The sequence below is a fragment of the Pseudophryne corroboree genome, chromosome 11 (genome assembly GCF_028390025.1).
Source record: "Pseudophryne corroboree isolate aPseCor3 chromosome 11, aPseCor3.hap2, whole genome shotgun sequence".
In the NCBI taxonomy this organism is placed as follows: Eukaryota; Metazoa; Chordata; class Amphibia; order Anura; family Myobatrachidae; genus Pseudophryne; species Pseudophryne corroboree.
The window spans coordinates 223,849,773-223,864,561 of NC_086454.1; the positions used below are offsets into that span (position 1 = coordinate 223,849,773).

General features: G+C 45.7%; 1 protein-coding gene across 2 annotated transcripts in view; it reads left to right on the forward strand.

Moving 5' to 3' along the window:
• The window catches only part of TSNAXIP1 (translin associated factor X interacting protein 1), a 485,291-nt gene that overhangs the window by 119,972 nt on the left and 350,530 nt on the right, over window positions 1-14,789 (forward strand). For both annotated transcript variants that reach the window (XM_063945278.1, XM_063945277.1), the window contains exon 4: window positions 4,257-4,383. In XM_063945278.1, the coding sequence (XP_063801348.1) occupies window positions 4,257-4,383 (127 nt within the window). The remainder of the gene's footprint in view (window positions 1-4,256; window positions 4,384-14,789) is intronic.

The following is a 14,789-nucleotide window of genomic DNA, read 5'->3' on the forward strand; positions in this document are numbered from 1 at the left end:
CTATAGAGCATTTAAAGGATGCATTTCTATATATGCGAGATGCACAGAGGGATATTTGCACTCTGGCATCAAGAGTAAGTGCGATGTCCATATCTGCCAGAAGATGTTTATGGACACGACAGTGGTCAGGTGATGCAGATTCCAAACGGCACATGGAAGTATTGCCGTATAAAGGGGAGGAGTTATTTGGGGTCGGTCCATCGGACCTGGTGGCCACGGCAACAGCTGGAAAATCCACCTTTTTTACCCCAAGTCACATCTCAGCAGAAAAAGACACCGTCTTTTCAGCCTCAGTCCTTTCGTCCCCATAAGGGCAAGCAGGCAAAAGGCCAGTCATATCTGCCCAGGGATAGAGGAAAGGGAAGAAGACTGCAGCAGGCAGCCCATTCCCAGGAACAGAAGCCCTCCACTGCTTTTGCCAAGTCCTCAGCATGACGCTGGGGCCGTACAAGCGGACTCAGGTGTGGTGGGGGGTCGTCTCAAGAGTTTCAGCGCGCAGTGGTCTCACTCGCAAGTGGACCCCTGGATCCTACAAGTAGTATCCCAGGGGTACAGATTGGAGATTCGAGACGTCTCCCCCTCGCAGGTTCCTGAAGTCTGCTTTACCAACGTCTCCCTCCGACAGGGAGGCAGTATTGGAAACAATTCACAAGCTGTATTCCCAGCAGGTGATAATCAAAGTACCCCTCCTACAACAAGGAAAGGGGTATTATTCCACACTATATTGTGGTACTGAAGCCAGACGGCTCGGTGAGACCTATTCTAAATCTGAAATATTTGAACACTTACATACAAAGGTTCAAATCAAGATGGAGTCACTCAGAGCAGTGATAGCGAACCAGGAAGAAGGGGACTATATGGTGTCCCTGGACATCAAGGATGCTTACCTCCATGTCCCAATTTACCCTTCTCACCAAGGGTACCTCAGGTTCGTGGTACAAAACTGTCACTATCAGTTTCAGACGCTGCCGTTTGGATTGTCCACGGCACCCCGGGTCTTTACCAAGGTAATGGCCGAAATGATGATTCTTCTTCAAAGAAAAGGCGTCTTAATTATCCCTTACTTGGACGATCTCCTGATAAGGGCAAGGTCCAGAGAACAGTTGGAGGTCGGAGTAGCACTATCTCAAGTAGTTCTACGACAGCACGGGTGGATTCTAAATATTCCAAAATCGCAGCTGTCTCCGACGACACGTCTGCTGTTCCTAGGGATGATTCTGGACACAGTCCAGAAAAAGGTGTTTCTCCCGGAGGAGAAAGCCAGGGAGTTATCCGAGCTAGTCAGGAACCTCCTAAAACCAGGAAAAGTGTCAGTGCATCATTGCACAAGGGTCCTGGGAAAAATGGTGGCTTCTTACGAAGCGATTCCATTCGGCAGATTTCACGCAAGAACTTTTCAGTGGGATCTGCTGGAAAAATGGTCCGGATCGCATCTTCAGATGCATCAGCGGATAACCCTGTCTCCAAGGACAAGGGTGTCTCTTCTGTGGTGGCTGCAGAGTGCTCATCTACTAAAGGGCCACAGATTCGGCATTCAGGACTGGGTCCTGGTGACCACGGATGCCAGCCTGAAAGGCTGGGGAGCAGTCACACAAGGAAAAAATTTCCAGGGAGTGTGATCAAGTCTGGAGACTTCTCTCCACATAAATATACTGGAGCTAAGAGCAATTTACAATGCTCTAAGCTTAGCAAGACCTCTGCTTCAAGGTCAGCCGGTATTGATCCAGTGGGACAACATCACGGCAGTCGCCCACGTAAACAGACAGGGCGGCACAAGAAGCAGGAGGGCAATGGCAGAAACTGCAAGGATTCTTCGCTGGGCGGAAAATCATGTGATAGCACTGTCAGCAGTGTTCATTCCGGGAGTGGACAACTGGGAAGCAGACTTCCTCAGCACGACCTCCACCCGGGAGAGTGGGGACTTCATCGGGAAGTCTTCCACATGATTGTGAACCGTTGGGAAAGACCAAAGGTGGACATGATGGCGTCCCGCCTGAACAAAAAACTGGACAGGTATTGCGCCAGGTCAAGAGACCCTCAGGCAATAGCTGTGGACGTTCTGGTAACACCGTGGGTGTACCAGTCGGTGTATGTGTTCCCTCCTCTGCTTCTCATACCTAAGGTACTGAGAATTATAAGACGTAGAGGAGTAAGAACTATACTCGTGGCTCCGGATTGGCCAAGAAGGACTTGGTACCCGGAACTTCAAGAGATGCTCACAGAGGACTCATGGCCTCTGCCGCTAAGAAGGGACTTGCTTCAGCAAGTACCATGTCTGTTCCAAGACTTACCGCGGCTGCGTTTGACGGCATGGCGGTTGAACGCCGGATCCTAAGGGAAAAAGGCATTCCGGAAGAGGTCAAAGCCAGGAAGGAGGTGACCGCACAACATTATCACCACATGTGGCGAAAATATGTTGCGTGGTGTGAGGCCAGGAAGGCCCCACGAAGAAATTTCAACTCGGTCGATTCCTGCATTTCCTGCAAACAGGAGTGTCTATGGGCCTCAAATTGGGGTTCATTAAGGTTCAAATTTCGGCCCTGTCGATTTTCTTCCAGAAAGAATTGGCTTCAGTTCCTGAAGTCCAGAAGTTTGTCAAGGGAGTACTGCATATACAACCCCCTTTTGTGCCTCCAGTGGCACTGTGGGATCTCAACGTAGTTCTGGGATTCCTCAAATCACATTGGTTTAAACCGCTCAAATCTGTGGATTTGAAATATCTCACATGGAAAGTGACCATGATGTTGGCCCTGGCCTCGGCCAGGCGAGTGTCAGAATTGGCGGCTTTGTCTCACAAAAGCCCATATCTGATTGTCCATTCGGACAGGGCAGAGCTGCGGACTCGTCCCCAGTTTCTCCCTAAGGTGGTGTCAGCGTTTCACCTGAACCAGCTTATTGTGGTACCTGCGGCTACTAGGGACTTGGAGGACTCCAAGTTGCTAGATGTTGTCAGGGCCCTGAAAATATAGGATTCCAGGACGGCTGGAGTCAGGAAAACTGACTTGCTGTTATCCTGTATGCACCCAACAAACTGGGTGCTCTTGCTTCTAAGCAGACGATTGCTAGTTGGATGTGTAGTACAATTCAGCTTGCACATTCTGTGGCAGGCCTGCCACAGCCAAAATATGTAAATGCCCATTCCACAAGGAAGGTGGGCTCATCTTGGGCGGCTGCCCGAGGGGTCTCGGCTTTACAACTTTGCCGAGCTGCTACTTGGTCAGGGGCACACCCTGGCTGAGGAGGACCTGGAGTTCTCTCACTCGGTGCTGCAGAGTCATCCGCACTCTCCCGCCCGTTTGGGAGCTTTTGTATAATCCCCATGGTCCTGACGGAGTCCCCAGCATCCACTTAGGACGTCAGAGAAAATAAGAATTTACTTACCGATAATTCTATTTCTCGTAGTCCGTAGTGGATGCTGGGCGCCCATCCCAAGTGCGGATTGTCTGCAATACTTGTACATAGTTATTGTTACAAAAATCGGGTTATTATTGTTGTGAGCCATCTTTTCAGAGGCTCCGCTGTTATCATGCTGTTAACTGGGTTCAGATCACAGGTTGTACAGTGTGATTGGTGTGGCTGGTATGAGTCTTACCCGGGATTCAAAATCCTTCCTTATTGTGTACGCTCGTCCGGGCACAGTATCCTAACTGAGGCTTGGAGGAGGGTCATAGGGGGAGGAGCCAGTGCACACCACCTGATCCTAAAGCTTTTACTTTTGTGCCCTGTCTCCTGCGGAGCCGCTATTCCCCATGGTCCTGACGGAGTCCCCAGCATCCACTACGGACTACGAGAAATAGAATTATCGGTAAGTAAATTCTTATTATTTCTATGATATACTTATTTATTGCAATGTTTATTTGGATGCATATGCTTTAATAAAAACATTTTAAAAAATGGAAGATCAGACCAAATCTATCATTTATAATAAGGGTGTTAAGTATCTAAAAGGTGTTAAAAGTAATCTGGGGAATTAGTGGGTGTTTGTTTAGCTGGGTGATGGAATCTTTTTAATATGCTTGAGAGAGTGTAGGCTAGTAGAATCTATGGGGCGGGATACATGTAAAAAAGTTCTGTTTATAAGGGGTATGTAGATAGCATGAGATGGCTATCATTTCAGATCCTGGTCCTGTTCTACACAACCACATGGATTCAGAAGCAGCACTCTATGGACAGATAAGTAATACCTTTGTATTTGTAAACAATATACAAAGCTGATATATTGTGCATTACTGTATGTTCTCTTTTTAAATTCACAGGACAGCAAAAGAAAATGCCAACACTGTGTCCAAGCCACGATATTTAGAACAACTTGAGTCTTATCTGAGAAGGGAGCTACAATCATTAGATTTAACTAAAGTGAATGTTCAAGAATTAAGGTTGCAGGTCAGTTTACTACTGCATTGTGTAGCTCTTAAGTTTCTAACAAGCTTTTTACACACTACACATCACCAACAACATTGATTGGTGGATGGCTGGATCTATTGACCAATCAAAGTGCTGGAAGCATCCTAGAACAACTAAATCTGCCCATACACCTAAAGATTTATTGGCCTATCTGGCTGGTTGGAATGAAGATCTGGTAATGGATGAGAGCAAATGACAATTGACCATTTGCTCCCAAACACTAAAAACCGAAAAAAGGGGTCAATCAGACAAATTGGTTAAATCCATTTGATTTAACCAATTTGTCTGAATGACCGTTTTTGTCAGTTTTAAGGCATATCGGAGCAAATTGACAATTGTCATTTGCTCCCATCCATTACCAGATTTTCGTTCCAACCAGCCAGATCAGACAGTAAATCTTTAGTTGTATGGGCAGCTTAAGTGTTTTGTTCAGCATGCCAATAATATGTATGGGAATCCAGGATTTAATTTACTTGGATCAACCATCGAGATCTGAGGGTAGATTTATTACAGCTTCTACAACAGACAAGCAATGGTGTTGTGTATAACAACCAATGTCTTGCATTCTTGAAATGATACACAGACTCTGATTGGATGCTATGTGCAACACTACCACTTGCCTGTTTTAGAAGCTTTAGTAAATCTATTCACTGGAATCAGATTTTGTCAACATCAGTGATTAAGTGAAGTGGGTGGTCTGCATTATAAAGCCACCAGACATCTGGGGCTTGTATAGAAAAGCCATAATTGGGTGTTGTATTATATAACTACTATCGGTGTGTGGTCTGTGTAGTTTACGCTGACATTACTAGAATAGTCAATGTATTGAATGCTAGCAAATTTGGCTGTTAGGTATTGTATAGTATTGTATTTATTTATTTATAGCTCTTTGTTATAAAAAAATTTCATGTACTTTATTGACTATATTAAACTACAACAATTTTTAATCTTGCCCATTTTTGGTGCATTTTTTTAGTTAAAACACAGGAATCATACATTATAGAAGGTTGCAATTGTGCATACATTTGTTCTCTGATAAAATGGCCACAATAAAAAGAGAGATCGATAGACAGATACATTGATAGATAGATAGATAGATAGATAGATAGATAGATAGGTAGATAGAGCCTTCCTTTCTAGTACCTAACATGTTTCAAAGTCTTATTGAGACATTCCATTGCCTACTGTTCTATTCTATTGGTAGTTATAGTGCCTGCCTTTATGCAAATGTCTCTCTGACTTGCTTCATTTTTAAGAAAAGTCTCTCCTTTTACTTAATATATATTTTGGAAGAATGGACTAGTTACCAAAAGTGATATGTATCAAACATTGGAGAGAGATAAAGTGGAGAGAGATAAAGTACCAACCAATCAGCTTCTGACTATAATTTTTCAAACACAGCCCTGTAAAATGGCAGTTAAAAGCTGATTGTATGGTACTTAGGGGAGATGTACTAAGCTTTGGAAAGTGATATGTTTTGTATGCTGATATTTCTATTAAAGTCAGTACTCCATGGAGCTGTTATTTTCTCATTTGAATATGCTCCAATAAGCTATTCATTTATTCTTTATACTACAGTGGTCATGTTAATAGGTTCATTATACTGTTAATACTGAGCAATGTATCTCCACACGATCTTTGCCATCTTGGTTCTGGGGAGTTGCATACTCCTTTTTTGCTGGCCTCTGGTGCTATCAGCAGTGATATATTTTTTTATTCTAATCAATTAGAGGCTATATGTTTTTAATTTATGTCTACTTCCTGACTTAAATGCCCTGACCGATTAGCTTTTTTCTTACTTTTTTGGATGTTTCAGCAGGTTTTCTTAAGTCTCTGAGAAAATCCACTTAATCTAGATATAATATAATGTAAATCTGTAGGAGTACGGTATGAAATTTGGAGTACGGCCTTCAGTATAGCGACAGCGGCATCCCTGCCACCAGTATGCCGGCAGCAGGGTGAGCGCTAGTAAGCCCCTTGCAGGCTCACTGCGCTCGCCATTCTGCGGGCTCAGTGGCTTACTGCACTCACCACAGGTTATATTCTCCTTCTATGGGTGTCGTGGACACCCATAGAGGGAGAATCACCTACCTCACTAGTATTCCAGCATTTTACTGCTGTGCAGGATTCCGACGTTGGCATTGTAATCATGATCCCGTGCGGTGGTATCCTAACCACTTCCCCCCTGTAGACTAGTAGCCAGTTGTAATATTGGGAATGATCAGTGAAGTGGAAGAATTACTACATTGAGCAGCAGGATGTTGAAGCCATTGATAAATTCTCTTTACTGGCTTAAAGATTGCTGAACTTAATGACAGGCAACAAGGCTGGAGCAGCTGATTTAAGACCTCCTTCTGAGTTTCTAGCACCTTAGATTAGAGGCATAGCTAGGCCTTTGTGAGCACCATAGCAGCATTTTAAAAGGGCCCTCCTAGTGCTTTGCCATAAAAAGGGGTGGTTTTTTTTTTGGGGGGGTGAGGGGGGTCTCTAGAGAGGGGGGTGAGGTCTAGCAGAGTGAAGGGCTGGGCCAGCATATATGTATGAGATGTGCAACAAACCATTTTTGCTGGTTTTGGTTTTGGATTCGGATTTGGAGTTTGACCTTGACTAGTTTTTGTTTTTTTATTTTTTCCAGAAACTGAAAAAAATCAAAAATCACATAATTTGGGCCTATTTTGTTCCTAGAGTACTATTAACCTTAATAGCATTAATTTCCACTCATTTCCAGTCAATTTTTTACCACCTCACAGCTCACAATATTGTGTTCATCTGCTTTAGGCCAAAGGTTGCAGCGAGCTTGCTGGTTACTAAGCAAGACAGCAGCAGCACAAACATATGGCAGTTTATACCACATGTAAGAAACATTGCCACAAAACAGTTGCAGAAGTAAAAAGAGTTGCAAGATGGAATTGTCCATCGGCCCTCCCACCCACCCTTTTGTAGGATATTAAAAAGGACATGCACAGTTTAACAAACCAAGCACTTCAGTGACAGGGACTGCCACTTTTGTGGCTGAAATGTTTAATTTGTTTGGGCAACCACAAAACAAGCTACCAATGGCAAGATGTCACTGTCACTACCATCCTCACACTCATCAATGTGTACCTCATCCTCACACAATATCAATTCACCCCCACTGGAATCTACCATTTCAGAAGTCTCTGTAGTTTGATGTAACTGCAGGTAAAGATCTTCCTTGTTTAATTTGTAGTTCATTTTGATGAACATCATCTTTTCCACATTTTCATAAAGTAGCCTCCTACGGCGATCGCTGATAAGGTCCCCAGCTATGCTGAAAACTCTTTCTGAGTATACGCTGGAGAGTGGGCAGCTCAAGTAATGTAAAGCCAGTTTGTACAAGGGCCTTAAAATTGCCTTTTTTCTTTCCAGCACTCAGAGGGAGTCTATAACATGCCTATTTGTACAGTATCATAAAAATAATCCTCCACCATTCTTTGGATGGAGTTACGGTAGAGGTGTCACAAATTTTAAGTGAATATCTTAGACCCGACCAGATGTAAAAATTGTACAACAATAATTTTTTTCTTTTTTTAACTGCTAGCTTAGCTCACACTGTGTGGAGTCAGACCGCTTTTATGCACACGCACTGGGGTACAGAGTGTGCTGTGGTGCAGCATACCGGGGTGCAGTGTGCAAAACAGTACAAACAAATGATACAACATTTCTATTACTTCTTAATTTTTTTAACTGCCAGCTTGGCTCACACTGTGTGGAGTCAGACCACTTTTACGCATGCACACTGGGATGCAGTGTATACTGTGATGCAGCGTACTGGCGTGCAGTGTTAAATTATTGTAACTTTTTCTCATACGTCCTAGAGGATGCTGGGGATGCTTCAAGAACCATGGGGTATAGACAGGATCCGCAGGAGACATGGGCACACTATAAGACTTTGAATGGGTGTGAACTGGCTTCTCCCTCTATGCCCCTCCTCCAGACTCCAGTTAGATTCTGTGCCCAGTGAGACTGGATGCACACTGAGGAGCTCTCCAGAATTTCTCTGAAAGACTTTATTAGGTTTGTTATTTTCAGGGAGACCTGCTGGCTACAGGCTCCCTGCATCGTGGGAGTGAGGGGAGAGAAGCAGACCTACTTCTTAAGAGTTCAAGGGCTCTGCTTCTTAGGCTACTGGACACCATTAGCTCCAGAGGGTTCGATCACTACGGTACGCCTAGCTGCTTGTTCCCAGAGCCGCGCCGTCACCCCCCTCACAAAGCCAGAAGATAGAAGCCGGGTGAGTATGAGAAGATCAGAAGACTTCAGTGACGGCAGAAGAGGTACCGCGCTGCGCGCCATGCTCCCACACATAACACAGCACTGCAGGGTGCAGGGCGCAGGGGTGCGCCCTGGACAGCATGAACACCTCAAATCAGACTGGCATGAGTTATAAGAGGGCACTAGTTAAGGGACCCCCGCCAGTATAAAGATATTTTTAAGCGGGACTGAAGCGCACCATGTAGTGGGCTGGGCTTAGCCCACACAGCTCTGACCAGCGCCATTTTCTCTCCTCAGAAGCTGCAGAGACGCTGGCCCTGTCCTCCACACTGCTGTACAAGTAACAGGGTGAAAAATGGGGGGGGGGGGCCACAAATAATTTGGTGCTAATTTGTATATATATATAAAGCGCTAACAGGTCTGGGCAGTCATTTTACTGGCCTCAGTACCGGGATAGGCGCTGGGTGTGAGCTGGCAGAACTCTTTCTGTGTCCCTCTTGCAGGCTTTATTGTGGTACTGTCTCCTATAGCCCCAGTGTGGTTGTGGGTGTCGGTACGTGTGTGTCGACATGTCTGAGGCTGAATGCTCTTCCCAGGAGGAGGCTGGAGTGGGGACAGAAAATACAGTTAGAGTGACCGTGTCGGCACCGCCGACGGATGATTGGGTGAATATGTTGAGTGTTTAAAACGCAAACGTGACTAAGTTGACTAAGAGATTTGATAAATCTGAGTCTAAGAACCAAACATGGAGAAAATCCATGGAAGATGCTTTGTCACAGGCCCAGACCCCTTCGGGGTCACAGAAACGTGCATTTGCCCAGATAGCAGATACAGATACCGACACGGACTCTGATTCCATGATTCCAGTGTCGACTATAGTGATGCCAGATTACATCCAAAGCTGGCTAAGAGTATTCAGTACATGATTGTGGCGATAAAAGACGTATTACATATCACTGAGGACCCTGCTGTTCCTGATACTAGGGTCTGTATGTTTAAAGGAAAGAAACCTGAGGTAACGTTTCCTCCCTCTCATGAACTGAACGCGCTTTTTGAAAAGGCTTGGGAAAATCCTGACAAAAAGATACAGGTTCCCAAAAGAATTCCAGTTGCATATCCGTTCACCTCTGGGGACAGGGAAAGGTGGGAGTCAATCCCCATGGTAGACAAAGCTTTATCGCGTCTATCCAAAAAGGTGGTGCTTCCGTCCCCTGACACGGCAGCCCTAAAGGATCCTGCGGATCGTAAGCAGGATAATACACTAAAATCCATTTATGTCACTACATGGTCGCTACTCAGGCCTGCCGTTGCCGTAGCATGGGTGAGTAGCGCTATTGAAAGGTGGGCATATAACTTGTCATCTGAGGTAGATACCCTAGACAGGGATAGTGTGCTTTTGACTCTGGGTCAGATCAGGGACTCTGCAGGATATTTAAAAGAAGCTGTAAGGGATGGTTCAAGGGCCAATGCCATGGCGGTCTCAGCAAGGAGAGCGTTGTGGATACATCAATGGAATGCTGATGCTGACTCTAAGAAGGCGATGGAGTCTCTTCCGTTTAACAGTAGGGTCTTGTTTAATGACGGCCTCACTGACCTGGTGTCTACGGCCACCGTGGGTAAGTCTTCATTTTTACCTTATGTCCCTGCACAGCAGAAGAAATCGCCTCACTATCAGATGTAGTCCTTTCGGCCCAATAAATTAAAAAAAGGACGTGGGTCCTCCTACCTTGCTGCGAGGGGGAGAGGGCGGGGAAAAAGGTCACAGGCTATGGCAAGTTCCCAGGAGCAGAAGTCTTCTCCGGCTTCTACCAAATCCACCGCATGACGCTGGGGCTCCTCTGTGTGAGTCCGCTCCAGTGGGGGCACGTCTCAAACTCTTCAGTCAAGTCTGGGTGCACTCGGACCTGTATCCTTGGATAGTAGACATAGTAACCCAGGGGTACAAGTTAGAGTTTCAAGACGTGCCCCCTCACCGATTTTTCAAATCGGCCTTGCCGGCTTCTCTTCCAGAAAGGGAGATAGTAAGCGCTGCAATACTAAAGTTGTGTCGAAATCAAGTGATTGTCACGGTACCCCCGTCTCAACAGGGGGAAGGTTTTTATTCGAGCCTGTTCATGGTCCCGAAGGCGGATGGCTCAGTCAGACCGATTCTAAACCTAAAATCCCTCAATTTCTTTCTAAAAAAATTCAAGTTCAAGATGGAGTCTCTACGAGCAGTGATCTCCAGTCTGGAGGAGGGGGATTTTATGGTGTCGGTCGACATAAAAGTTGCCTACTTACATGTCCCCATATATCCTCCACATCAGGCTTACCTGAGATTTGCTGTTCATGATTGTCATTACCAATTTCAGACGTTGCCGTTTGGTCTGTCCACGGCTCCGAGGATTTTCACCAAAGTAATGGTGGAAATTATGGTTCTCCTGCGCAAGCAGGGAATCACATTTATCCCGTACTTGGACGATCTCCTCATAAAGGCGAGGTCCAAGGAGCAATTGTTGAAGAATGTTGCCCTTTCACTGACGATTTTGCAACAACACGGTTTGCTCCTAAATTTGCCAAAATCACAGTTGGATCCGACGACACGGCTGTCGTTCCTGGGTATGATTCTGGATACAGAATTGCAGAGAGTTTGTCTTCCTGTGGAAAAAGCTCTGGAAATACAGAACATGGTAAAACAGATTCTGAAACCGGCAAAGGTGTCAGTTCTTCACTGCACTCGGTTGCTGGGGAAGATGGTAGCGGCCTACGAGGCCATTCCGTATGGCAGGTTCCATGCCAGGGTGTTTCAGTGGAACCTGCCGGACCAGTGGTCGGGTCTCACCTGGACATGCACCGGAAAATAATTCTATCTCCCAGGACCAGATTTTCCCTTTTGTGGTGGCTGCACAGTTCTCACCTTCTGGAGGGACGCATGTTCGGGATTCAGGATTGGATCCTGATGACCACGGATGCAAGCCTCCGAGGCTGGGGAGCAGTCACACAGGGAAGAAACTTTCAGGGAAAGTGGTCAAGCCAGGAAGCTTGTCTACACATAAACATTCTGAAAGTAAGAGCCGTCTACAACGGCATACTACAAGCAGAACATCTTCTTCGAGGTCTGCCGGTCTTGATTCAGTCAGACAACGTGACAGCAGTGGCGTGCATAAACCGCCAAGACGGAACAAAGAGCAGAGCGGCGATGGCCGAGGCCATGAAGATTCTTTGCTGGGCGGAAAGACATGCCAGCGCTCTGTCAGTGGTCTTCATTCCAGGAGTGGACAACTGGGAAGCAGACTTCCTCAGCAGACACGATCTCCATCCAGGAGAGTGGGGTCTTCATCAAGAGGTCTTTGCAGAAGTGACAAGTCGTTGGGGAGTTCCTCAAGTGGACATGATGGCGTCCAGCCTCAACAAGAAACTTCAGAGATATTGTTCCAGGTCAAGGGACCCTCAAACGATAGCGTGAACGCCCTAGTGACACCGTGGGTGTTTCAGTCGGTCTATGTGTTCCCTCCACTTCCACTCATTCCAAAGGTGATAAAAATTATAAGAAGTACAAGGGTTCAGGTGATCCTCATTGTTCCGGATTGGCCAAAAAGGGCCTGGTATCCAGATCTTCAGGAGTTGCTCATAGAAGAACCCTGTCCTCTTCCTCTTTGGGAGGACCTGTTACAACAGGGGCCGTGCGTGTATCAGGACTTACCGCGGCTGCGTTTGACGGATTGGCGGTTGAACGCCAAATCCTAGCCCGAAAGCGTATTCCCAGTGAAGTCATTCCCACACTTCTTCAGGCTAGAAAAGAAGTAACGGCAAAGCATTACCACCGTATTTGGAGAAAATATGTGTCTTGGTGTGAATCCAAGAAGGCTCCTACAGAGGAATTTCAGCTGGGGCGGTTGCTCCATTTTTTTGCAAGCAGGTGTGGATGCGGGCCTAAAGTTAGACTTTATTAAAGTACAAATTTCGGCCTTATCTATTTTCTTTCAGAAGAAGTTGGCCTCCCTTCCAGAAGTTCAGACCTTCATGAAGGGCGAACTACACATACAACCTCCCTTTGTGCCCCCAGTGGCACCATGGGATCTTAACGTGGTGTTGCAATTCCTGCAATCTCATTGGTTTGAACCTTTGCGTAAGGTTGAGTTAAAATTTCTTACTTGGAAAGTAGTCATGCTGTTGGCCTTGGCTACTGAATTGGCGGCTTTGTCGCACAAAAGTCCCTACTTAATCTTCCATGTTGATAGGGCGGAGTTGAGAACTCGTCAGCAATTTTTGCCAAAGGTGGTTTCTTCGTTTCACGTGAACCAGCCTATTGTGGTGCCAGTGGCTACTGACGCCTTGGCTGAATCAAAGTCTCTTGATGTGGTCAGAGCTTTGCAAATCTATGTCGCCAGAACGGCTCAAGTTAGGAAAACAGAGGCTCTGTTTGTCCTGTATGCTCACAACAAGATTGGGGCTCCTGCTTCCAAGCAGACTATTGCACGCTGGATCTGTAATACGATTCAGCAGGCTCATTCTACGGCAGGATTGCCGTTACCGAAGTCGGTGAAGGCCCATTCTATCAGGAAGGTGTGCTCATCCTGGGCGGCAGCCCGAGGGGTCTCGGCATTACACATTTGCCGAGCATTACACTTTGCGAAGTTCTACAAGTTTGATACCCTGGCTGAGGAGGACCTCTTGTTTGGTCATTCGGTGCTGCAGAGTCATCCGCACTCTCCTGCCCGTTCTAGAGCTTTGGTATAAACCCCATGCTTCTTGAAGCATCCCCAGCATCCTCTAGGACGTATGAGAAAATAGGATTTTAATACCTACTGGTAAATCCTTTTCTCTTAGTCCGTAGAGGATGCTGGGCGCCCGTCCCAGTGATGACGGTGTCTGCAGTTATTGGTTGTAGTTACGCACATGTTGTGCTGAGTTCTGTCAGTCTGTGACTGTTGTTGGTCATGCCGTTGCATGCATTGTTATTGAATGCCATGTTGTACGGTGTGTTGATGGTGTGAGCTGTTATGTATCTCACCTAAGTTTAAAACGTTAAATAAATCCTTTTCCTCGAAATGTCCATCTCCCTGGGCACAGTTCCTATAACTGGAGCCTGGAGGAGGGGCATAGAGGAAGGAGCCAGTTCACACCCATTCAAAGTCTTATAGTGTGCCCATGTCTCCTGCGGATCCCGTCTATACCCCATGGTTCTTGAAGCATCCCCAGCATCCTCTACGGACTAAGAGAAAAGGATTTACCGGTAGGTATTAAAATCCTATTTTTTTTACCCCACTGCTTATGTGAATGCAGTGGGTGGGGGCTACGGAGTCAGTTCAGTACCACTGAGATGGGCACCACACAGCCGCTTAGATGGACACAGCACAGCCACTTAGATGGACACCACACACCCACTCTGAGATGTACACTGCACGGCCACCTAAAGCAGAAAAGAGAGCAGCATACAGCAGTGCTTTAAATCATAAATTAATTTTAAAAAATAGTACTTTTACAGAGTATAAAATAATATACAGTTTGGCAATTCTTCACACAGTTTTTCACTTTTGCACAAATGAAATTTACCCTTTTAGGGACATGATTTTTCTAGTTGCTTGCTCCAAAGTGAATCTTAAAAAAACGTATCTCTATGCGTTTCATCTGATAAGACTTCTTCAGGGGCTACCCTTTACTTTGAAGTTTATACAACATACAGTACATAAATCTTCTTCTAAAATTCAGGAAATATCAAGGAATGGATCAATAATTCCTTCAATAAGAACAGGATCACAATGGTCTTTTTATGCATAATGCACACCTTTTATAGGCCTTATTGTATACACTTATATGTTCAAATGGATGGTCTTCAGGTTGCCGACGGCCAGGCTCCCGGCGACCTCTATACAGGTGCTGGAATCCCTACCGCCGGCATACCGACATCTTTTCTCCCTCTTGGGGGTCCACGACCCCCCTGGAGGGAGAAAAGATATATACAGATATATAGTATACTGTATATACATACTCATAGTCATAGATCAAATATGAGTAGAAATCAAATGCACGCTTTACAGGTGCCCTGTTGAGAGAGGGGAGTTCAGGACTTGTTGGTAACAGTCACAAACCACAAATACTGTAGCTAATGCAGATTTACCTGCCCTCCTGGGACATCCACACCTTCTCCCAGAGATATCTCAGCAGAA